We start from the raw sequence: 24398 nt of genomic DNA on the forward strand, positions 1-24398 counted from the left end.
TTCTTCATTTTGTCTCTCTTTGTCTTGTTCTTCTTCTTGGTCTTCTTTTTGGTCTTCTTCTTGGTCTTCTTCTTGTCTTCGAGGCCGGTCCTGGCACACCCCGTTCCGCGGCAGGCCCGCGCACCACGCCCCCCTTCACAACTTAAATAATAAAATTTATATAAAAATGTGTTATCTTTTGTATTATTTTTTTTATGAATAAGTAACGTTTATGACAACCTTTTTCCAAAACACAATATAGAATGTGAGGTATAACAGGATAATGCATACATTTATCATTTGTATTCAAAACGCTTACAAAAAGTTGGACCCCAAAAATTCTTCTTGCTCTTGTTTTTGTTCCTCTTCTTCTTCTTGTTCTTCTTCTTCTTCTTCTTGTTTTACTTCTTCTTCTTGTTTTTCTTTTTTTTTTGTTCTTCTTCTTGTTATTCTTCTTGTTCTTCTTCTTCTTCTTATTCTTCTTGTTCTTGTTCTTTGTCTTCTTCTTCTTCTTCTTCATCTTGTCTCTCTTTGTCTTGTTCTTCGTCTTGTTCTTCTTCTTGGTCTTCTTCTTGGTCTTTTTCTTGGTCTTCTTCTTGGTCTTTTTCTTGGTCTTCTTCTTGTCTTCAAGGCCGGTCCTGGCACACCCCGTTCCGCGGCAGGCCCGCAAGCCACGCCCCCCTCCACAACTTAAATAATACATTTACATAAAAGTGTGTTTTCTTTCGTATTATTTTTTTTAATGAATTAAGTAACGTTTATGACAACCTTTTTCCAAAACACAATATAGAATGTGAGGTATAACAGGATAATGCACACATTTATAATTTGTATTGAAAACGCTTACAAAAAAATTGGACCCCAAAAATTCTTCTTGTTCTTGGTCTTGTTCTTCTTCTTCTTCTTTTTCTTCTTCTTCTTCGTGTTCTTCTTCTTCTTGTTGTTCATCTTCATCTTCTTGTTCTTGTTCTTGTTCTTCATCTTCTTGTTCTTGTTCTTGTTCTTCTTCTTCTTCTTCTTCTTCTTCTTCTTCTTCTTCATCTTGTCTCTCTTTGTCTTGTTCTTCTTTTTGGTCTTCTTCTTGGTCTTCTTCTTGTCTTCGAGGCCGGTCCTGGCACACCCCGTTCCGCGGCAGGCCCGCAGGCCACGCCCCCCTCCACAACTTAAATAATACATTTACATAAAAATGTGTTTTCTTTCGTATTATTTTTTTTAATGAATTAAGTAACGTGTATGACAACTTTTTTCCAAAACACAATATAGAATGTGAGGTATAACAGGATAATGCACACATTTATAATTTGTATTCAAAAATCTTACAAAAAAAATTAGACCCCAAACATTCTTCTTGTTCTTGGTCTTGTTCTTCTTCTTCTTCTTCTTTTTCTTGTTCTTCTTCTTGTTCTTGTTCTTGTTCTTCTTCTTCTTCTTCATGTTCTTCTTCTTCTTGTTCATTTCTTCTTCTTCTTCTTCTTCTTCTTCTTCTTGTTCTTCATCTTGTTCTTCTTGTTCTTGTTCTTGTTCTTCTTCTTATGAAATAATTAACGTTTATGACAACCTTTTTCCAAAACACAATATAGAATGTGAGGTATAACAGGATAATGCACAAATTTATCATTTGTATTCAAACGCTTACAAAAAAATTACCCGAAAAATTCTTCTTGTTCTTGTTCTTCTTCTTCTTGTTCTTATTCTTTTTCTTGTTCTTCTTCTTCTTGTTCTTCTTCTTCTTGTTCTTCTTCTTCTTGTTGTTCTTCTTCTTCTTCTTGTTCTTCGTCTTCTTCTTCTTCTTCTACTTCTTCATCTTGTCTCTTTTTGTCTTGTTCTTCTTCTTTTTCTTCTTCTTCTTGTTCTTGTTCTCATTCTTGTTCTTCTTCTTGTTCTTTGTCTTCTTCTTCTTCTTCTTCATCTTGTCTCTCTTTGTCTTGTTCTTCTTCTTGTTCTTCTTTTTGATCTTCATCTTGGTCTTCTTCTTGTCTTCGAGGCCGGTCCTGGCACCCCCCTCCACAACCTAAATAATTAAATTGACATAAAAATGTGTTTTCTTTCGTATTATTTTTTTAATGAATTAAGTAACGTTTATGACAACCTTTTTCCAAAACACAATATAGAATGTGAGGTATAACAGGATAATGCATACATTTATCATTTGTATTCAAAACGCTTACAAAAAAATTGGACCCCAAAAATTCTTCTTGTTCTTGTTCTTCTTCTTCTTGTTCTTATTGTTCTTCTTCTTGGTCTTCTTCTACTTGTTCTTCTTCTACTTGTTCTTCTTATTTTCTTCTTGTTCTTGTTCTTCTTCTTGTTCTTGTTCTTCTTCTTCTTGTTCTTCGTCTTGTTCTTCTTTTTCTTCTTCATTTTGTCTCTCTTTGTCTTGTTCTTGTTCTTCTTCTTCATTTTGTCTCTCTTTGTCTTGTTCTTCTTCTTGGTCTTCTTTTTGGTCTTCTTCTTGGTCTTCTTCTTGTCTTCGAGGCCGGTCCTGGCACACCCCGTTCCGCGGCAGGCCCGCGCACCACGCCCCCCTTCACAACTTAAATAATAAAATTTATATAAAAATGTGTTATCTTTTGTATTATTTTTTTTATGAATAAGTAACGTTTATGACAACCTTTTTCCAAAACACAATATAGAATGTGAGGTATAACAGGATAATGCATACATTTATCATTTGTATTCAAAACGCTTACAAAAAGTTGGACCCCAAAAATTCTTCTTGCTCTTGTTTTTGTTCCTCTTTTTCTTCTTGTTCTTCTTCTTGTTCTTCTTGTTTTACTTCTTCTTCTTAAGGCTGATGATCACATGGACAAAGATAAGACTTTCTGGAGGAAAGTCTTCTTGTTCTTGTTCTTCTTGTTCTTGTGCTTGTTCTTGTTCTTCTTCTTCTTCTTGTTCTTCTTGTTTTTGTTCTTCTTGTTCTTCTTGGTCGTGTTCTTCTTGTTCTTGTTCTTCTTGTTCTTGTGCTTGTTCTTGTTCTTTTTGTTCTTGTTCTTCTTGTTCTTGTGTTGTTGTTCTTGTTCTTCTTGTTCTTGTGCTTGTTCTTGTTCTTCTTGTTCTTGTTCTTGTTCTTCTTGTTCTTCCTGTCCTTGTTCTTGTTCTCTTTCTTTTTTTTCTTGTTCTTGTTCTTGTTCTTCTTGTTCTTGTGCTTGTTCTTGTTCTTCTTGTTCTTGTTCTTTTTGTTCTTCTTCTTGTTCTTGTTTTTCTTGTTCTTGTTCTTCTTGTTCTTATTTTTCTTGTTCTTGTTCTTCTTGTTGTTCTTCTTCCTGTCCTTGTTCTTTTCTTCTTGTTCTTCTTGTTCTTCCTGTTCTTGTTCTTCTTGTTCTTTTTCTTTTTCTTCTTGTTCTTGTTCTTCTTGTTCTTGTGCTTGTTCTTCTTGTTCTTCTTCTTCTTCTTCTTGTTCTTCTTGTTTTTGTTCTTCTTGGTCGTGTTCTTCTTGTTCTTGTTCTTCTTGTTCTTGTGCTTGTTCTTGTTCTTCTTGTTCTTGTTCTTGTTCTTCTTGTTCTTCCTGTCCTTGTTCTTGTTCTTCTTGTTCTTGTTCTTGTTCTTCTTGTTCTTGTGTTGTTGTTCTTGTTCTTCTTGTTCTTGTGCTTGTTCTTGTTCTTCTTGTTCTTGTTCTTCTTGTTCTTGTTCTTCTTGTTCTTCCTGTCCTTGTGCTTGTTCTTCTTGTTCTTGTTCTTCTTGTTCTTGTTCTTCCTGTTCCTGTTCTTATTCTTCATGTTCTTGTTCTCTTTCTTTTTTTCTTGTTCTTGTTCTTGTTCTTCTTGTTCTTGTTCTTCTTGTTCTTGTTCTTTTTGTTCTTCTTCTTGTTCTTGTTTTTCTTGTTCTTGTTCTTCTTGTTCTTATTTTTCTTGTTCTTGTTCTTCTTCTTCTTCTTGTTCTTGGTCTTGTTCTTCTTCTTCTTCTTTTTCTTCTTCTTCTTCGTGTTCTTCTTCTTCTTGTTGTTCATCTTCATCTTCTTGTTCTTGTTCTTGTTCTTCATCTTCTTGTTCTTGTTCTTGTTCTTGTTCTTCTTCTTCTTCTTCTTCATCTTGTCTCTCTTTGTCTTGTTCTTCTTTTTGGTCTTCTTCTTGGTCTTCTTCTTGTCTTCGAGGCCGGTCCTGGCACACCCCGTTCCGCGGCAGGCCCGCAGGCCACGCCCCCCTCCACAACTTAAATAATACATTTACATAAAAATGTGTTTTCTTTCGTATTATTTTTTTTAATGAATTAACGTGTATGACAACTTTTTTCCAAAACACAATATAGAATGTGAGGTATAACAGGATAATGCACACATTTATAATTTGTATTCAAAAAGCTTACAAAAAAAATTAGACCCCAAACATTCTTCTTGTTCTTGGTCTTGTTCTTCTTCTTCTTCTTCTTTTTCTTGTTCTTCTTCTTGTTCTTGTTCTTCTTCTTCTTCTTCTTCTTCTTCATGTTCTTCTTCTTCTTGTTCATTTCTTCTTCTTCTTCTTGTTCTTCATCTTGTTCTTCTTCTTCTTGTTCTTCTTGTTCTTGTTCTTGTTCTTCTTCTTATGAAATAATTAACGTTTATGACAACCTTTTTCCAAAACACAATATAGAATGTGAGGTATAACAGGATAATGCACAAATGTATCATTTGTATTCAAACGCTTACAAAAAAATTACCCGAAAAATTCTTCTTGTTCTTGTTCTTCTTCTACTTGTTCTTATTCTTTTTCTTGTTCTTCTTCTTCTTGTTCTTCTTCTTCTTGTTGTTCTTCTTCTTCTTCTTGTTCTTCGTCTTCTTCTTCTTCTTCTACTTCTTCATCTTGTCTCTTTTTGTCTTGTTCTTCTTCTTTTTCTTCTTCTTCTTCTTCTTGTTCTTGTTCTTGTTCTCATTCTTGTTCTTCTTCTTGTTCTTTGTCTTCTTCTTCTTCTTCTTCATCTTGTCTCTCTTTGTCTTGTTCTTCTTCTTGTTCTTCTTTTTGATCTTCATCTTGGTCTTCTTCTTGTCTTCGAGGCCGGTCCTGGCACCCCCCTCCACAACCTAAATAATTAAATTGACATAAAAATGTGTTTTCTTTCGTATTATTTTTTTAATGAATTAAGTAACGTTTATGACAACCTTTTTCCAAAACACAATATAGAATGTGAGGTATAACAGGATAATGCATACATTTATCATTTGTATTCAAAACGCTTACAAAAAAATTGGACCCCAAAAATTCTTCTTGTTCTTGTTCTTCTTCTTCTTGTTCTTATTGTTCTTCTTCTTGGTCTTCTTCTACTTGTTCTTCTTCTACTTGTTCTTCTTATTTTCTTCTTGTTCTTGTTCTTCTTCTTCTTCTTGTTCTTCTTCTTCTTGTTCTTCGTCTTGTTCTTCTTTTTCTTCTTCATTTTGTCTCTCTTTGTCTTGTTCTTGTTCTTCTTCTTCATTTTGTCTCTCTTTGTCTTGTTCTTCTTCTTGGTCTTCTTTTTGGTCTTCTTCTTGGTCTTCTTCTTGTCTTCGAGGCCGGTCCTGGCACACCCCGTTCCGCGGCAGGCCCGCGCACCACGCCCCCCTTCACAACTTAAATAATAAAATTTATATAAAAATGTGTTATCTTTTGTATTATTTTTTTTATGAATAAGTAACGTTTATGACAACCTTTTTCCAAAACACAATATAGAATGTGAGGTATAACAGGATAATGCATACATTTATCATTTGTATTCAAAACGCTTACAAAAAGTTGGACCCCAAAAATTCTTCGTGCTCTTGTTTTTGTTCCTCTTTTTCTTCTTGTTCTTCTTTTTCTTCTTCATTTTGTCTCTCTTTGTCTTGTTCTTGTTCTTCTTCTTCATTTTGTCTCTCTTTGTCTTGTTCTTCTTCTTGGTCTTCTTTTTGGTCTTCTTCTTGGTCTTCTTCTTGTCTTCGAGGCCGGTCCTGGCACACCCCGTTCCGCGGCAGGCCCGCGCACCACGCCCCCCTTCACAACTTAAATAATACATTTACATAAAAATGTGTTTTCTTTCGTATTATTTTTTTTAATGAATTAAGTAACGTGTATGACAACTTTTTTCCAAAACACAATATAGAATGTGAGGTATAACAGGATAATGCACACATTTATAATTTGTATTCAAAAATCTTACAAAAAAAATTAGACCCCAAACATTCTTCTTGTTCTTGGTCTTGTTCTTCTTCTTCTTCTTCTTTTTCTTGTTCTTCTTCTTGTTCTTGTTCTTGTTCTTCTTCTTCTTCTTCATGTTCTTCTTCTTCTTGTTCATTTCTTCTTCTTCTTCTTCTTCTTCTTCTTCTTGTTCTTCATCTTGTTCTTCTTGTTCTTGTTCTTGTTCTTCTTCTTATGAAATAATTAACGTTTATGACAACCTTTTTCCAAAACACAATATAGAATGTGAGGTATAACAGGATAATGCACAAATTTATCATTTGTATTCAAACGCTTACAAAAAAATTACCCGAAAAATTCTTCTTGTTCTTGTTCTTCTTCTTCTTGTTCTTATTCTTTTTCTTGTTCTTCTTCTTCTTGTTCTTCTTCTTCTTGTTCTTCTTCTTCTTGTTGTTCTTCTTCTTCTTCTTGTTCTTCGTCTTCTTCTTCTTCTTCTACTTCTTCATCTTGTCTCTTTTTGTCTTGTTCTTCTTCTTTTTCTTCTTCTTCTTGTTCTTGTTCTCATTCTTGTTCTTCTTCTTGTTCTTTGTCTTCTTCTTCTTCTTCTTCATCTTGTCTCTCTTTGTCTTGTTCTTCTTCTTGTTCTTCTTTTTGATCTTCATCTTGGTCTTCTTCTTGTCTTCGAGGCCGGTCCTGGCACCCCCCTCCACAACCTAAATAATTAAATTGACATAAAAATGTGTTTTCTTTCGTATTATTTTTTTAATGAATTAAGTAACGTTTATGACAACCTTTTTCCAAAACACAATATAGAATGTGAGGTATAACAGGATAATGCATACATTTATCATTTGTATTCAAAACGCTTACAAAAAAATTGGACCCCAAAAATTCTTCTTGTTCTTGTTCTTCTTCTTCTTGTTCTTATTGTTCTTCTTCTTGGTCTTCTTCTACTTGTTCTTCTTCTACTTGTTCTTCTTATTTTCTTCTTGTTCTTGTTCTTCTTCTTGTTCTTGTTCTTCTTCTTCTTGTTCTTCGTCTTGTTCTTCTTTTTCTTCTTCATTTTGTCTCTCTTTGTCTTGTTCTTGTTCTTCTTCTTCATTTTGTCTCTCTTTGTCTTGTTCTTCTTCTTGGTCTTCTTTTTGGTCTTCTTCTTGGTCTTCTTCTTGTCTTCGAGGCCGGTCCTGGCACACCCCGTTCCGCGGCAGGCCCGCGCACCACGCCCCCCTTCACAACTTAAATAATAAAATTTATATAAAAATGTGTTATCTTTTGTATTATTTTTTTTATGAATAAGTAACGTTTATGACAACCTTTTTCCAAAACACAATATAGAATGTGAGGTATAACAGGATAATGCATACATTTATCATTTGTATTCAAAACGCTTACAAAAAGTTGGACCCCAAAAATTCTTCTTGCTCTTGTTTTTGTTCCTCTTTTTCTTCTTGTTCTTCTTCTTGTTCTTCTTGTTTTACTTCTTCTTCTTAAGGCTGATGATCACATGGACAAAGATAAGACTTTCTGGAGGAAAGTCTTCTTGTTCTTGTTCTTCTTGTTCTTGTGCTTGTTCTTGTTCTTCTTCTTCTTCTTGTTCTTCTTGTTTTTGTTCTTCTTGTTCTTCTTGGTCGTGTTCTTCTTGTTCTTGTTCTTCTTGTTCTTGTGCTTGTTCTTGTTCTTTTTGTTCTTGTTCTTCTTGTTCTTGTGTTGTTGTTCTTGTTCTTCTTGTTCTTGTGCTTGTTCTTGTTCTTCTTGTTCTTGTTCTTGTTCTTCTTGTTCTTCCTGTCCTTGTTCTTGTTCTCTTTCTTTTTTTTCTTGTTCTTGTTCTTGTTCTTCTTGTTCTTGTGCTTGTTCTTGTTCTTCTTGTTCTTGTTCTTTTTGTTCTTCTTCTTGTTCTTGTTTTTCTTGTTCTTGTTCTTCTTGTTCTTATTTTTCTTGTTCTTGTTCTTCTTGTTGTTCTTCTTCCTGTCCTTGTTCTTTTCTTCTTGTTCTTCTTGTTCTTCCTGTTCTTGTTCTTCTTGTTCTTTTTCTTTTTCTTCTTGTTCTTGTTCTTCTTGTTCTTGTGCTTGTTCTTCTTGTTCTTCTTCTTCTTCTTCTTGTTCTTCTTGTTTTTGTTCTTCTTGGTCGTGTTCTTCTTGTTCTTGTTCTTCTTGTTCTTGTGCTTGTTCTTGTTCTTCTTGTTCTTGTTCTTGTTCTTCTTGTTCTTCCTGTCCTTGTTCTTGTTCTTCTTGTTCTTGTTCTTGTTCTTCTTGTTCTTGTGTTGTTGTTCTTGTTCTTCTTGTTCTTGTGCTTGTTCTTGTTCTTCTTGTTCTTGTTCTTCTTGTTCTTGTTCTTCTTGTTCTTCCTGTCCTTGTGCTTGTTCTTCTTGTTCTTGTTCTTCTTGTTCTTGTTCTTCCTGTTCCTGTTCTTATTCTTCATGTTCTTGTTCTCTTTCTTTTTTTCTTGTTCTTGTTCTTGTTCTTCTTGTTCTTGTTCTTCTTGTTCTTGTTCTTTTTGTTCTTCTTCTTGTTCTTGTTTTTCTTGTTCTTGTTCTTCTTGTTCTTATTTTTCTTGTTCTTGTTCTTCTTCTTCTTCTTGTTCTTGGTCTTGTTCTTCTTCTTCTTCTTTTTCTTCTTCTTCTTCGTGTTCTTCTTCTTCTTGTTGTTCATCTTCATCTTCTTGTTCTTGTTCTTGTTCTTCATCTTCTTGTTCTTGTTCTTGTTCTTGTTCTTCTTCTTCTTCTTCTTCATCTTGTCTCTCTTTGTCTTGTTCTTCTTTTTGGTCTTCTTCTTGGTCTTCTTCTTGTCTTCGAGGCCGGTCCTGGCACACCCCGTTCCGCGGCAGGCCCGCAGGCCACGCCCCCCTCCACAACTTAAATAATACATTTACATAAAAATGTGTTTTCTTTCGTATTATTTTTTTTAATGAATTAACGTGTATGACAACTTTTTTCCAAAACACAATATAGAATGTGAGGTATAACAGGATAATGCACACATTTATAATTTGTATTCAAAAAGCTTACAAAAAAAATTAGACCCCAAACATTCTTCTTGTTCTTGGTCTTGTTCTTCTTCTTCTTCTTCTTTTTCTTGTTCTTCTTCTTGTTCTTGTTCTTCTTCTTCTTCTTCTTCTTCTTCATGTTCTTCTTCTTCTTGTTCATTTCTTCTTCTTCTTCTTGTTCTTCATCTTGTTCTTCTTCTTCTTGTTCTTCTTGTTCTTGTTCTTGTTCTTCTTCTTATGAAATAATTAACGTTTATGACAACCTTTTTCCAAAACACAATATAGAATGTGAGGTATAACAGGATAATGCACAAATGTATCATTTGTATTCAAACGCTTACAAAAAAATTACCCGAAAAATTCTTCTTGTTCTTGTTCTTCTTCTACTTGTTCTTATTCTTTTTCTTGTTCTTCTTCTTCTTGTTCTTCTTCTTCTTGTTGTTCTTCTTCTTCTTCTTGTTCTTCGTCTTCTTCTTCTTCTTCTACTTCTTCATCTTGTCTCTTTTTGTCTTGTTCTTCTTCTTTTTCTTCTTCTTCTTCTTCTTGTTCTTGTTCTTGTTCTCATTCTTGTTCTTCTTCTTGTTCTTTGTCTTCTTCTTCTTCTTCTTCATCTTGTCTCTCTTTGTCTTGTTCTTCTTCTTGTTCTTCTTTTTGATCTTCATCTTGGTCTTCTTCTTGTCTTCGAGGCCGGTCCTGGCACCCCCCTCCACAACCTAAATAATTAAATTGACATAAAAATGTGTTTTCTTTCGTATTATTTTTTTAATGAATTAAGTAACGTTTATGACAACCTTTTTCCAAAACACAATATAGAATGTGAGGTATAACAGGATAATGCATACATTTATCATTTGTATTCAAAACGCTTACAAAAAAATTGGACCCCAAAAATTCTTCTTGTTCTTGTTCTTCTTCTTCTTGTTCTTATTGTTCTTCTTCTTGGTCTTCTTCTACTTGTTCTTCTTCTACTTGTTCTTCTTATTTTCTTCTTGTTCTTGTTCTTCTTCTTCTTCTTGTTCTTCTTCTTCTTGTTCTTCGTCTTGTTCTTCTTTTTCTTCTTCATTTTGTCTCTCTTTGTCTTGTTCTTGTTCTTCTTCTTCATTTTGTCTCTCTTTGTCTTGTTCTTCTTCTTGGTCTTCTTTTTGGTCTTCTTCTTGGTCTTCTTCTTGTCTTCGAGGCCGGTCCTGGCACACCCCGTTCCGCGGCAGGCCCGCGCACCACGCCCCCCTTCACAACTTAAATAATAAAATTTATATAAAAATGTGTTATCTTTTGTATTATTTTTTTTATGAATAAGTAACGTTTATGACAACCTTTTTCCAAAACACAATATAGAATGTGAGGTATAACAGGATAATGCATACATTTATCATTTGTATTCAAAACGCTTACAAAAAGTTGGACCCCAAAAATTCTTCGTGCTCTTGTTTTTGTTCCTCTTTTTCTTCTTGTTCTTCTTTTTCTTCTTCATTTTGTCTCTCTTTGTCTTGTTCTTGTTCTTCTTCTTCATTTTGTCTCTCTTTGTCTTGTTCTTCTTCTTGGTCTTCTTTTTGGTCTTCTTCTTGGTCTTCTTCTTGTCTTCGAGGCCGGTCCTGGCACACCCCGTTCCGCGGCAGGCCCGCGCACCACGCCCCCCTTCACAACTTAAATAATACATTTACATAAAAATGTGTTTTCTTTCGTATTATTTTTTTTAATGAATTAAGTAACGTGTATGACAACTTTTTTCCAAAACACAATATAGAATGTGAGGTATAACAGGATAATGCACACATTTATAATTTGTATTCAAAAATCTTACAAAAAAAATTAGACCCCAAACATTCTTCTTGTTCTTGGTCTTGTTCTTCTTCTTCTTCTTCTTTTTCTTGTTCTTCTTCTTGTTCTTGTTCTTGTTCTTCTTCTTCTTCTTCATGTTCTTCTTCTTCTTGTTCATTTCTTCTTCTTCTTCTTCTTCTTCTTCTTCTTGTTCTTCATCTTGTTCTTCTTGTTCTTGTTCTTGTTCTTCTTCTTATGAAATAATTAACGTTTATGACAACCTTTTTCCAAAACACAATATAGAATGTGAGGTATAACAGGATAATGCACAAATTTATCATTTGTATTCAAACGCTTACAAAAAAATTACCCGAAAAATTCTTCTTGTTCTTGTTCTTCTTCTTCTTGTTCTTATTCTTTTTCTTGTTCTTCTTCTTCTTGTTCTTCTTCTTCTTGTTCTTCTTCTTCTTGTTGTTCTTCTTCTTCTTCTTGTTCTTCGTCTTCTTCTTCTTCTTCTACTTCTTCATCTTGTCTCTTTTTGTCTTGTTCTTCTTCTTTTTCTTCTTCTTCTTGTTCTTGTTCTCATTCTTGTTCTTCTTCTTGTTCTTTGTCTTCTTCTTCTTCTTCTTCATCTTGTCTCTCTTTGTCTTGTTCTTCTTCTTGTTCTTCTTTTTGATCTTCATCTTGGTCTTCTTCTTGTCTTCGAGGCCGGTCCTGGCACCCCCCTCCACAACCTAAATAATTAAATTGACATAAAAATGTGTTTTCTTTCGTATTATTTTTTTAATGAATTAAGTAACGTTTATGACAACCTTTTTCCAAAACACAATATAGAATGTGAGGTATAACAGGATAATGCATACATTTATCATTTGTATTCAAAACGCTTACAAAAAAATTGGACCCCAAAAATTCTTCTTGTTCTTGTTCTTCTTCTTCTTGTTCTTATTGTTCTTCTTCTTGGTCTTCTTCTACTTGTTCTTCTTCTACTTGTTCTTCTTATTTTCTTCTTGTTCTTGTTCTTCTTCTTGTTCTTGTTCTTCTTCTTCTTGTTCTTCGTCTTGTTCTTCTTTTTCTTCTTCATTTTGTCTCTCTTTGTCTTGTTCTTGTTCTTCTTCTTCATTTTGTCTCTCTTTGTCTTGTTCTTCTTCTTGGTCTTCTTTTTGGTCTTCTTCTTGGTCTTCTTCTTGTCTTCGAGGCCGGTCCTGGCACACCCCGTTCCGCGGCAGGCCCGCGCACCACGCCCCCCTTCACAACTTAAATAATAAAATTTATATAAAAATGTGTTATCTTTTGTATTATTTTTTTTATGAATAAGTAACGTTTATGACAACCTTTTTCCAAAACACAATATAGAATGTGAGGTATAACAGGATAATGCATACATTTATCATTTGTATTCAAAACGCTTACAAAAAGTTGGACCCCAAAAATTCTTCTTGCTCTTGTTTTTGTTCCTCTTTTTCTTCTTGTTCTTCTTCTTGTTCTTCTTGTTTTACTTCTTCTTCTTAAGGCTGATGATCACATGGACAAAGATAAGACTTTCTGGAGGAAAGTCTTCTTGTTCTTGTTCTTCTTGTTCTTGTGCTTGTTCTTGTTCTTCTTCTTCTTCTTGTTCTTCTTGTTTTTGTTCTTCTTGTTCTTCTTGGTCGTGTTCTTCTTGTTCTTGTTCTTCTTGTTCTTGTGCTTGTTCTTGTTCTTTTTGTTCTTGTTCTTCTTGTTCTTGTGTTGTTGTTCTTGTTCTTCTTGTTCTTGTGCTTGTTCTTGTTCTTCTTGTTCTTGTTCTTGTTCTTCTTGTTCTTCCTGTCCTTGTTCTTGTTCTCTTTCTTTTTTTTCTTGTTCTTGTTCTTGTTCTTCTTGTTCTTGTGCTTGTTCTTGTTCTTCTTGTTCTTGTTCTTTTTGTTCTTCTTCTTGTTCTTGTTTTTCTTGTTCTTGTTCTTCTTGTTCTTATTTTTCTTGTTCTTGTTCTTCTTGTTGTTCTTCTTCCTGTCCTTGTTCTTTTCTTCTTGTTCTTCTTGTTCTTCCTGTTCTTGTTCTTCTTGTTCTTTTTCTTTTTCTTCTTGTTCTTGTTCTTCTTGTTCTTGTGCTTGTTCTTCTTGTTCTTCTTCTTCTTCTTCTTGTTCTTCTTGTTTTTGTTCTTCTTGGTCGTGTTCTTCTTGTTCTTGTTCTTCTTGTTCTTGTGCTTGTTCTTGTTCTTCTTGTTCTTGTTCTTGTTCTTCTTGTTCTTCCTGTCCTTGTTCTTGTTCTTCTTGTTCTTGTTCTTGTTCTTCTTGTTCTTGTGTTGTTGTTCTTGTTCTTCTTGTTCTTGTGCTTGTTCTTGTTCTTCTTGTTCTTGTTCTTCTTGTTCTTGTTCTTCTTGTTCTTCCTGTCCTTGTGCTTGTTCTTCTTGTTCTTGTTCTTCTTGTTCTTGTTCTTCCTGTTCCTGTTCTTATTCTTCATGTTCTTGTTCTCTTTCTTTTTTTCTTGTTCTTGTTCTTGTTCTTCTTGTTCTTGTTCTTCTTGTTCTTGTTCTTTTTGTTCTTCTTCTTGTTCTTGTTTTTCTTGTTCTTGTTCTTCTTGTTCTTATTTTTCTTGTTCTTGTTCTTCTTCTTCTTCTTGTTCTTGGTCTTGTTCTTCTTCTTCTTCTTTTTCTTCTTCTTCTTCGTGTTCTTCTTCTTCTTGTTGTTCATCTTCATCTTCTTGTTCTTGTTCTTGTTCTTCATCTTCTTGTTCTTGTTCTTGTTCTTGTTCTTCTTCTTCTTCTTCTTCATCTTGTCTCTCTTTGTCTTGTTCTTCTTTTTGGTCTTCTTCTTGGTCTTCTTCTTGTCTTCGAGGCCGGTCCTGGCACACCCCGTTCCGCGGCAGGCCCGCAGGCCACGCCCCCCTCCACAACTTAAATAATACATTTACATAAAAATGTGTTTTCTTTCGTATTATTTTTTTTAATGAATTAACGTGTATGACAACTTTTTTCCAAAACACAATATAGAATGTGAGGTATAACAGGATAATGCACACATTTATAATTTGTATTCAAAAAGCTTACAAAAAAAATTAGACCCCAAACATTCTTCTTGTTCTTGGTCTTGTTCTTCTTCTTCTTCTTCTTTTTCTTGTTCTTCTTCTTGTTCTTGTTCTTCTTCTTCTTCTTCTTCTTCTTCATGTTCTTCTTCTTCTTGTTCATTTCTTCTTCTTCTTCTTGTTCTTCATCTTGTTCTTCTTCTTCTTGTTCTTCTTGTTCTTGTTCTTGTTCTTCTTCTTATGAAATAATTAACGTTTATGACAACCTTTTTCCAAAACACAATATAGAATGTGAGGTATAACAGGATAATGCACAAATGTATCATTTGTATTCAAACGCTTACAAAAAAATTACCCGAAAAATTCTTCTTGTTCTTGTTCTTCTTCTACTTGTTCTTATTCTTTTTCTTGTTCTTCTTCTTCTTGTTCTTCTTCTTCTTGTTGTTCTTCTTCTTCTTCTTGTTCTTCGTCTTCTTCTTCTTCTTCTACTTCTTCATCTTGTCTCTTTTTGTCTTGTTCTTCTTCTTTTTCTTCTTCTTCTTCTTCTTGTTCTTGTTCTTGTTCTCATTCTTGTTCTTCTTCTTGTTCTTTGTCTTCTTCTTCTTCTTCTTCATCTTGTCTCTCTTTGTCTTGTTCTTCTTCTTGTTCTTCTTTTTGATCTTCATCTTGGTCTTCTTCTTGTCTTCGAGGCCGGTCCTGGCACCCCCCTCCACAACCTAAATAATTAAATTGACATAAAAATGTGTTTTCTTTCGTATTATTTTTTTAATGAATTAAGTAACGTTTATGACAACCTTTTTCCAAAACACAATATAGAATGTGAGGTATAACAGGATAATGCATACATTTATCATTTGTATTCAAAACGCTTACAAAAAAATTGGACCCCAAAAATTCTTCTTGTTCTTGTTCTTCTTCTTCTTGTTCTTATTGTTCTTCTTCTTGGTCTTCTTCTACTTGTTCTTCTTCTACTTGTTCTTCTTATTTTCTTCTTGTTCTTGTTCTTCTTCTTCTTCTTGTTCTTCTTCTTCTTGTTCTTCGTCTTGTTCTTCTTTTTCTTCTTCATTTTGTCTCTCTTTGTCTTGTTCTTGTTCTTCTTCTTCATTTTGTCTCTCTTTGTCTTGTTCTTCTTCTTGGTCTTCTTTTTGGTCTTCTTCTTGGTCTTCTTCTTGTCTTCGAGGCCGGTCCTGGCACACCCCGTTCCGCGGCAGGCCCGCGCACCACGCCCCCCTTCACAACTTAAATAATAAAATTTATATAAAAATGTGTTATCTTTTGTATTATTTTTTTTATGAATAAGTAACGTTTATGACAACCTTTTTCCAAAACACAATATAGAATGTGAGGTATAACAGGATAATGCATACATTTATCATTTGTATTCAAAACGCTTACAAAAAGTTGGACCCCAAAAATTCTTCGTGCTCTTGTTTTTGTTCCTCTTTTTCTTCTTGTTCTTCTTCTTGTTCTTCTTGTTTTACTTCTTCTTGTTTTTCTTCTTTTTTTTGTTCTTCTTCTTCTTGTTATTCTTCTTGTTCTTCTTCTTATTCTTCTTGTTCTTGTTCTTTGTCTTCTTCTTCTTCTTCTTCATCTTGTCTCTCTTTGTCTTGTTCTTCGTCTTGTTCTTCTTCTTGGTCTTCTTCTTGGTCTTTTTCTTGGTCTTCTTCTTGGTCTTCTTCTTGTCTTCAAGGCCGGTCCTGGCACACCCCGTTCCGCGGCAGGCCCGCAAGCCACGCCCCCCTCCACAACTTAAATAATACATTTACATAAAAGTGTGTTTTCTTTCGTATTATTTTTTTTAATGAATTAAGTAACGTTTATGACAACCTTTTTCCAAAACACAATATAGAATGTGAGGTATAACAGGATAATGCACACATTTATAATTTGTATTGAAAACGCTTACAAAAAAATTGGACCCCAAAAATTCTTCTTGTTCTTGGTCTTGTTCTTCTTCTTCTTCTTTTTCTTCTTCTTCTTCGTCTTCGTGTTCTTCTTCTTCTTCTTGTTCATCTTCATCTTCTTGTTCTTGTTCTTGTTCTTCATCTTCTTGTTCTTGTTCTTGTTCTTCTTCTTCTTCTTCTTCATCTTGTCTCTCTTTGTCTTGTTCTTCTTTTTGGTCTTCTTCTTGGTCTTCTTCTTGTCTTCGAGGCCGGTCCTGGCACACCCCGTTCCGCGGCAGGCCCGCAGGCCACGCCCCCCTCCACAACTTAAATAATACATTTACATAAAAATGTGTTTTCTTTCGTATTATTTTTTTTAATGAATTAACGTGTACGACAACTTTTTTCCAAAACACAATATAGAATGTGAGGTATAACAGGATAATGCACACATTTATAATTTGTATTCAAAAAGCTTACAAAAAAAATTAGACCCCAAACATTCTTCTTGTTCTTGGTCTTGTTCTTCTTCTTCTTCTTTTTCTTGTTCTTCTTCTTGTTCTTGTTCTTGTTCTTCTTCTTCTTCTTCATGTTCTTCTTCTTCTTGTTCATTTCTTCTTCTTCTTCTTTTTCTTCTTCTTGTTCTTCATCTTGTTCTTCTTCTTCTTGTTCTTCTTCTTCTTGTTCTTGTTCTTCTTCTTATGAAATAATTAACGTTTATGACAACCTTTTTCCAAAACACAATATAGAATGTGAGGTATAACAGGATATTGCACACATTTATCATTTGTATTCAAAACGCTTACAAAAAAATTGGACCCCAAAAATTCTTCTTGTTCTTGGTCTTGTTCTTCTTCTTCTTGTTCTTCTTCTTGTTCTTGTTCTTGTTCTTCTTCTTGTTCTTCTTCTTGTTCATCTTCTTCTTCTTTTTCTTCTTGTTCTTCTTGTTCTTCTTCTTCTTCTTGTTATTCTTCTTCTTCTTCTTCTTCTTTTTCTTGTTCTTCTTGTTCTTGTTATTCTTCTTATGAATGAATTAACGTTTATGACAACCTTTTTCCAAAACACAATATAGAATGTGAGGTATAACAGGATAATGCACACATTTATCATTTGTATTCAAAACGCTTACAAAAAAGTTGGACCCCAAAAATGTACTGTGGGGACCCCATTTTTATGACTTGATGTGAAGTGAAGTGAATTATATTTATATAGCGCTTTTCTCTCGTGACTCAAAGCGCTTTACATAGTGAAACCCAATATCTAAGTTACATTTAAAGCAGTGTGGGTGGCACTGGGAGCAGGTGGGTAAAGTGTCTTGCCCAAGGACACAACGGCACTGACTACGATGGCGGAAGCGGGGATTGAACCTGGAACCCTCAAGTTGCTGGCACGGCCACTCTACCAACCGAGCTATACCGCCCCACCCTTGATGGGGTGCCTGAAATTTCTAGCGCCAACACTGAATTATGACACACTGTCACATTTAGGCCAGCTGCCGCTGCTACACATTGAAATCAGCTTGGAATAATGACAAATAAGGAAGCAACACCACACAAAAAGTGTGGAACAAACAATATTTCCTCCTCAAAAGTTCCTCAAAGTCACGCACGCTGTGTTAGTTCGAAGTGAACGCACTTTACTCGCAACCGCGTTTTATCAACCGTCCTCCAAGGGATCCGTTAATCCACAGGCCGATACTAATCCACTTCAAAAAGTGGAACATTGAGGTAATATAATAATCCATAAAGTTGCAGATAGCATCCACCGTGACTGACAGGTCTCCGGTCACTTTTGCATGTCATTAAAACACATCTTGCTTAAATGTGTTTCAACTTGGAGCCGCTTCTGATACTAATCAAAGATCATCCCGGAAGCCATAGATCACTAATTCCGGGCCTTGACTTTGACACCCCTGATGTAGATGATCTATATCTGCTGTACAGATTTACTTTACAAAAGAGAAGTGTTGGATACTTCTCTCATTACCGTAGTAGTTTTTGACTTTACTAAATGTTTGGGTAGAATTTTGTTAAGCAAAACCAGTTTTCTTTCAGTGCCCAGAGATTATGGGGTATCAGACTATCTAATTGAGGCGGTCCGCTCCCTGTATGGTCAGTGTCAGAGCTTGGTCCGCATTGCCGGCAGTTAGTAGGACCCGTTTCCAGTGAGGGTTAGACTCCACTTTGTCATCGATTCTGTTCATAACTTTTATGGACATAATTTCTAGGCACAGTCAGGGTGTTGAGGGGATCCGGTTTGTTGGCTGCAGGATTAGGTCTCTGCTTTTTGCAGATGATGCGATCCTGATGGCTTCATCTGGTCGGGATCTTCAGCTTTCACTGGATCGGTTCGCAATCAGCACGTCCGAGTCAGAGTTCATGGTTCTCGCCCGGCAAAGGGTGGAATGCCATCTCCGGGTTAGGGAAGAGATCTTTCCCCAAGTGGAGGAGTTCAAGTACTTCGGAGTCTTGTTCACGAGTGAGGGAAGAGTGGATCGTGAGATCAACACGGCGTCTTCAGTAATGCGGAAACTTTCTCGATCCGTTGTGGTGAAGAAGGAGCTAAGTCGGAAGGCAAAGCTCTCAATTTACCAGTCGATCTACGTTCCGATTCTGTTCATAACCTTTATGGACAGAATTTCTAGGCGCAGTCAGGGCGTTGAGGGGATCTGGTTTGGTGGCTGCAGGATTAGGTCTCTGCTCTTTGCAGATGATGTGGTCCTGATGGCTTCCTCTGGCTAAGATCTTCAGCTCTCGCTGGATCGGTTCGCAGCCGAGTGTGAAGCGACTGGGATGGGAATCAGCACCTCCAAGTCCGAGTCCATGGTTCTCTCCCGGAAAAGGGTGGAGTGCCATCTCCGGGTTGGGGAGGAGATCTTGCCCCAAGTGGAGGAGTTCAAGTACCTCGGAGTCTTGTTCACGAGTGGGGGAAGAGTGGATTGTGAGATCGACAGGCGGATCGGTGCGGCATCTTCAGTAATGCGGACGCTGTATCGATCCGTTGTGGTGAAGAAGGAGCTGAGCCGGAAGGCAAAGCTCTCGATTTACCGGTCGATCTACGTTCCCATCCTCACCTATGGTCATGAGCTTTGGGTCATGACCGAAAGGACAAGATCACGGGTACAAGCGGCCGAAATGAGTTTCCTCCGCCGAGTGGCGGGGCTCTCCCTTAGAGATAGGGTGAGAAGCTCTGTCATTCGGGGGGAGCTCAAAGTAAAGCCGCTGCTCCTCCACATCGAGAGGAGCCAGATGAGGTGGTTCGGGCATCTGGTCAGGATGCCACCCGAACGCCTCTCTAGGAAGGTGTTTCGGGCACGTCCGACCGGTAGGAGGCCACGGGGAAGACCCAGGACACGCTGGGAAGACTATCTCTCCCGGCTGACCTGGGAACGCCTCGGGATCCCCCGGGAGGAGCTGGACGAAGTGGCTGGGGAGAGGGAAGTCTGGGCTTACCTGCTTAAGCTGCTGCCCCCGCGACCCGACCTCGGATAAGCGGAAGAAGATGGATGGATGGATCTACGTTCCTAACCTCACCTATGGTTATGACCGATCACGGCCGAAATGAGTTTCCTCCGTCGGGTGGCGGGTGTCTCTCCCTTAGAGATAGGGTGAGAAGCTCTGTCATCCGTGAGGAGCTCAAAGTAAAGCCGCTGCTCCTCCACATGGAGAGGAGCCAGATGAAGTGGTCCGGATGCCACCCGGACGCCTCCCTAGGGAGGTGTTCAGGGCACATCCGACCAGTAGGAGGCCATCGGTAAGACCCGGGAAACATCAAAGGGGTGGGCGGAGCATGGCCAGAGACAGGAGCAGAACCAACAAAGCAACCAAGAGAGCCGACTCCACTCTCGGCCGCCCACAAACTCTCGGCCAGTGTCCAGTCCGCATGGGTGAGCGAGGATGCGTCTAAGTAGACCGAGGTGTTTAATCATAGAACTGGCACCCAATGTTATTAAAAAAAACTCTCAATCAAATCGAATCATGCGGTGCCCACTGACCACGCAACTTTTTCCTGTGACACTCTGCTTCTCTCTTCCCCATTCCTGTGCCCATCTCCTCCCGTTTTTTCCCAACCATCGGATCCCTCCCAGGAGCGTCACGTGGGATCGCAACAACACCACGGCGACGGGCTTGCAGGATGTGGCGAGAGCGTTGGAGCAGTAAGACAAACAAACGCACAACACAAACATATTTGTGATCCAGACCGCACACATAAGGTGGATGAGTCACACCGTGTTTATTTACCCTTTCACAACGTTGCATCAGTCCTGTGATGTGACTCTTTCATCCCTCCGTTTTCCCACCGCCCGTCCCTCTCGGGGTGGTGTTTATTTTGATTTGTTAAATGTCTGCGCGCGCGAGTATGTGTGGCTACATTTGTGGCTATCAGTCAAAGTCAGTGCTTTTGCACATCAAAGCAAGTCTTTAGGATAATTAGATTTGTAGTTCATGTTTAGCCCAATTAAGTGTTCCTCGTAGCGAGATTGTCAGGTTCAAACACTGATGACATCTATTAAACAGACAAGAAGCAAGGAATTAAACAGAGATAGAATTCAATCATTGAGGAGAAACGTCTGGGCTGTACTCTTGTACAGTCTTCCACCACGTTTTGACGAAAGGTCGCACGCCTCCTCTTTGATTTGGACTTTCCCTGATTACAAGGCAACAGCTGTTTCTAAAGGAAGGGGGTCGTAAACAGCCGTCACCTTTGGTTACAAAACAGTTCAAAGAAAAGGTGCTTCCTCTCCGCTTTGTAGATCTCGGCTCAAGACAAAAAAAAATTGTGTTTTACAATACATCAAAGAAACCGAAACCTTCATGTCGCTTCCCATCCTACACAGTGGAGTTTTACAAGCCTTTTGATTGGTAAGATCAAAGACGGCTTTTGTCTGCTCGCCGGGAACTCATTGAAACACAAAGTTTTGTGATAACTTGGATACAATTATTCTGACAGAGATGCTCTAAAACTCCCAGAAAGTCGCTTGCCCTCTGGTTTTCTCTCCGAAGCTCAGAAAAGTCTGTAGAAGTAGCTCCTACGGACAAATTGACTGGAAGTGTAAAATAGTCCCTGAAGGTGGCTCACCTCAAACTGCGTATTGTAAATAATGTTTACCGCATCCTTCGACTACCCCAAGTAGTACGTCTTTGGGTTTTAAGTGAGAAAGTCCGAATCCGATGGGAATCTAGTATTTTCTAAAGGGACTACAGTCGAAACAGAAATGCGACCTGGTTGCTACTTTTGCATCGTTTTTGAAGAGCTCTGTCACTCACGTTTCGGCGGACAAATTTTCGGTGCATCCCTAGGTCCATAGTGTGCAAATGTTAGGCTATTATTAACATATGAGTAGAATAGAATATTTATTGAGTCAGTTCCATCTCATAGTATGCAGTCGTGGTCAAAAGTGTACATACACTTGTAAAGAACATAATGTCATGGCCGGCTTGAGTTTCCAATCATTTCTACTCCTCGGTTACAAACGCGACAATGGGAAAGTCAAAGGAACTCGGCACAGATCTGAAAAAACGAATTATTGACTTGAGCAAGTCAGGAAAGTCACTTGGAGCCATTTCAAAGCAACTTTAAGGTCCCAAGAGCAACTGTGCAGACAACTTGTAAGTATAAAGTGCATGGCACAGTTTTGTCACTGCCACAATCAGGAAGAAAACGCAACCTATCACCTGATGTTGAGAGAAAATTGGTCAGGATGATCAAGAGTCAACCGAGAACCACCTAAAAGCAGGTCTGCGATGAATTGGAAGCTGCTGGAACACAGGTGTCAGTGTCCACAGTCAAGCGTGTTTTGCATCGCCATGGACTGAGAAGGAAGCTTCTGAAGCCCTTGCTCCAGAAGCCACACCTTAAGGCTGATGATCACATGGACAAAGATAAGACTTTCTGGAGGAAAGTCTTCTTGTTCTTGTTCTTCTTGTTCTTGTGCTTGTTCTTGTTCTTCTTCTTCTTCTTCTTGTTCTTGTTCTTCTTGTTTTTGTTCTTCTTGGTCGTGTTCTTCTTGTTCTTGTTCTTCTTGTTCTTGTGCTTGTTCTTGTTCTTTTTGTTCTTGTTCTTCTTGTTCTTGTGTTGTTGTTCTTGTTCTTCTTGTTCTTGTGCTTGTTCTTGTTCTTCTTGTTCTTGTTCTTGTTCTTCTTGTTCTTCCTGTCCTTGTTCTTGTTCTTCTTGTTCTTGTTCTTGTTTTTCTTGTTCTTCATGTTCTTGTTCTCTTTCTTTTTTTTCTTGTTCTTGTTCTTGTTCTTCTTGTTCTTGTGCTTGTTCTTGTTCTTCTTGTTCTTGTTCTTTTTGTTCTTCTTCTTGTTCTTGTTTTTCTTGTTCTTCTTGTTCTTATTTTTCTTGTTCTTGTTCTTCTTGTTGTTCTTCTTCCTGTCCTTGTTCTTTTCTTCTTGTTCTTCTTGTTCTTCCTGTTCTTGTTCTTCTTGTTCTTTTTCTTTTTCTTCTTGTTCTTGTTCTTCTTGTTCTTGTGCTTGTTCTTCTTGTTCTTGTTCTTCTTCTTCTTGTTCTTCTTGTTTTTGTTCTTCTTGTTCTTCTTGGTCGTGTTCTTCTTGTTCTTGTTCTTCTTGTTCTTGTGCTTGTTCTTGTTCTTTTTGTTCTTGTTCTTCTTGTTCTTGTGTTGTTGTTCTTGTTCTTCTTGTTCTTGTGCTTGTTCTTGTTCTTCTTGTTCTTGTTTTTCTTGTTCTTGTTCTTCTTGTTCTTCCTGTCCTTGTTCTTGTTCTTCTTGTTCTTCTTGTTCTTGTTCTTCCTGTTCCTGTTCTTATTCTTCATGTTCTTGTTCTCTTTCTTTTTTTCTTGTTCTTGTTCTTGTTCTTGTTCTTCTTGTTCTTGTTCTTCTTGTTCTTGTTCTTTTTGTTCTTCTTCTTGTTCTTGTTTTTCTTGTTCTTGTTCTTCTTGTTCTTATTTTTCTTGTTCTTGTTCTTCTTGTTCTTCTTCTTCCTGTCCTTGTTCTTTTCTTCTTGTTCTTCTTGTTCTTCCTGTTCTTGTTCTTTTTCTTCTTGTTCTTCTTGTTCTTGTTCTTCTTGTTCTTCTTGTTCTTGTTCTTGTTTTTCTTGTTCTTCTTATTCTTGTTCTTCTTGTTCTTGTTTTTCTTGTTCTTGTTCTTCCTGTCCTTGTTATTTTGTTCTTGTTCTTGTTCTTCTTATTCTTGTTCTTCCTGTTCCTGTTCTTGTTCTTCTTGTTCTTTTTCTTTTTCTTCTTGTTCTTGTTTTTCTTGTTCTTGTACTTTTTCTTCTTGTTCTTCTTGTTCTTGTTCTTCTTGTGCTTGTTCTTGTTCTACTTGTTCTTCTTGTTCTTCTTGTTCTTGTTCTTGTGCTTGTTCTTGTTCTTCTGGTTCTTGTTCTTGTTCTTCTTGTTCTTGTTCTTCCTGTTCCTGTTCTTGTTCTTCTTGTTTTTGTTCTTGTTCTTTTTGTTCTTGTTCTTCTTGTTCTTCTTGTTCTTGTTCTTTTTGTTCTTTTTGTTCTTGTTCTTGTTGTTCTGTGGTCAGATGAAACAAAAATGGAGCTGTTTGGCCACAATACCCAGCAATATGTTTGGAGGAGAAAACGTGAGGCCTATAATCCCAGGAACACCATCCCTCCCGTCAAGCATGGTGGTGGTAGTATTATGCTCTGGGCCTGTTTTGCTGCCAATGGAACTGGTGCTTTACAGAGAGTAAATGGGACAATGAAAAAGGAGGATTACCTCCAAATTCTTCAGGACAAGCTAAAATCATCAGCCCGGAGGTTGGGTCTTGGGCGCAGTTGGGTGTTCCAACAGGACAATGACCCCAAACACACATCAAAAGTGGTCAAGGAATAGGCTAGAATGAAGGTTTTAGAATGGCCTTCCCAAAGTCCTGACTTAAACGTGTGGACAATGCTGAAGAAACAAGTCAGTGTCAGGAAAACCAACACATTTAGCTGAACTGCACCAATTTTGTCAAGAGGAGTGGTCAAAAATTCAAGCAGAAGCTTGTGGATGGCTACCAAAAGCGCCTTATTGCAGGTAAACTTGCCAAGGGACATGTAAGCAAATATTAACATTGCTGTATGTATACTTTTGACCCAACACATTAGAGCCATAATAAATTCATAAAAGAAGCAAACTTCATGAATGTTTTTTGTGACCAACAAGTATGTGCTCCAATCACTACATCACAAAAAAATAACAGACATAATACATTTTGAGAGGATCTGTTCTCAGGACACGACCTTGAGATTTATACGGATAACGTACTAGCTTTATACAAAAACATAATGATAAAACAGAATTGTATGTTGAATTGATAACAAGGGAACCAGTGGTGTCCAATTTTTTGAGCCAACCTTGCCAAAAAGAGGCTTTCAGTCAAGATGGCTGAAAATAGGCCCTTATTTTGGTATTGCAGAGAACACAGATTGTACATTAGAATCCCGGACAAGCCCCCAAATCCCAAAAAAAACAAGAGTTGTAGAAATGATTGGAAACTCTCTTTGCTCTCTTCTACTCGTTAGCAACTTTACTCTGCAGTACATGCCCCTCCCCCTCAGCGACGTCACCCAGGCGTACCGCAGTGCCCCCGAGAGGACGGACCAAGCTCTGACCAAGGTGAGACAAACCGTTAAAAACCGCTTCAATGCCTCTGGAGTCTGATTAACGACTTCAATTTGTATTTGTGATTAAGATCAACTTCTTGTTTGCTAATGATTTTTTTCCACGAGTGTCTTTTATTGTGCGTTATCAACGTGATGGAAAATATCTCATATTGTTTAGTTTT

The 24398-nt window shown here is 37.1% G+C and overlaps 1 protein-coding gene across 10 annotated transcripts in view; it reads left to right on the forward strand.

The window, feature by feature from the left end:
* carmil3 (capping protein regulator and myosin 1 linker 3) overlaps window positions 1–24398 on the forward strand; it is a 265948-nt gene that overhangs the window by 194689 nt on the left and 46861 nt on the right. For all 10 annotated transcript variants that reach the window (XM_061935936.1, XM_061935943.1, XM_061935994.1 and 7 more), the window contains 2 exons: window positions 19749–19817; window positions 24136–24229. In XM_061935936.1, the coding sequence (XP_061791920.1) occupies window positions 19749–19817; window positions 24136–24229 (163 nt within the window). The remainder of the gene's footprint in view (window positions 1–19748; window positions 19818–24135; window positions 24230–24398) is intronic.

The sequence above is a fragment of the Nerophis lumbriciformis genome, linkage group LG03 (genome assembly GCF_033978685.3).
Source record: "Nerophis lumbriciformis linkage group LG03, RoL_Nlum_v2.1, whole genome shotgun sequence".
NCBI lineage: Eukaryota > Metazoa > Chordata > Actinopteri > Syngnathiformes > Syngnathidae > Nerophis > Nerophis lumbriciformis.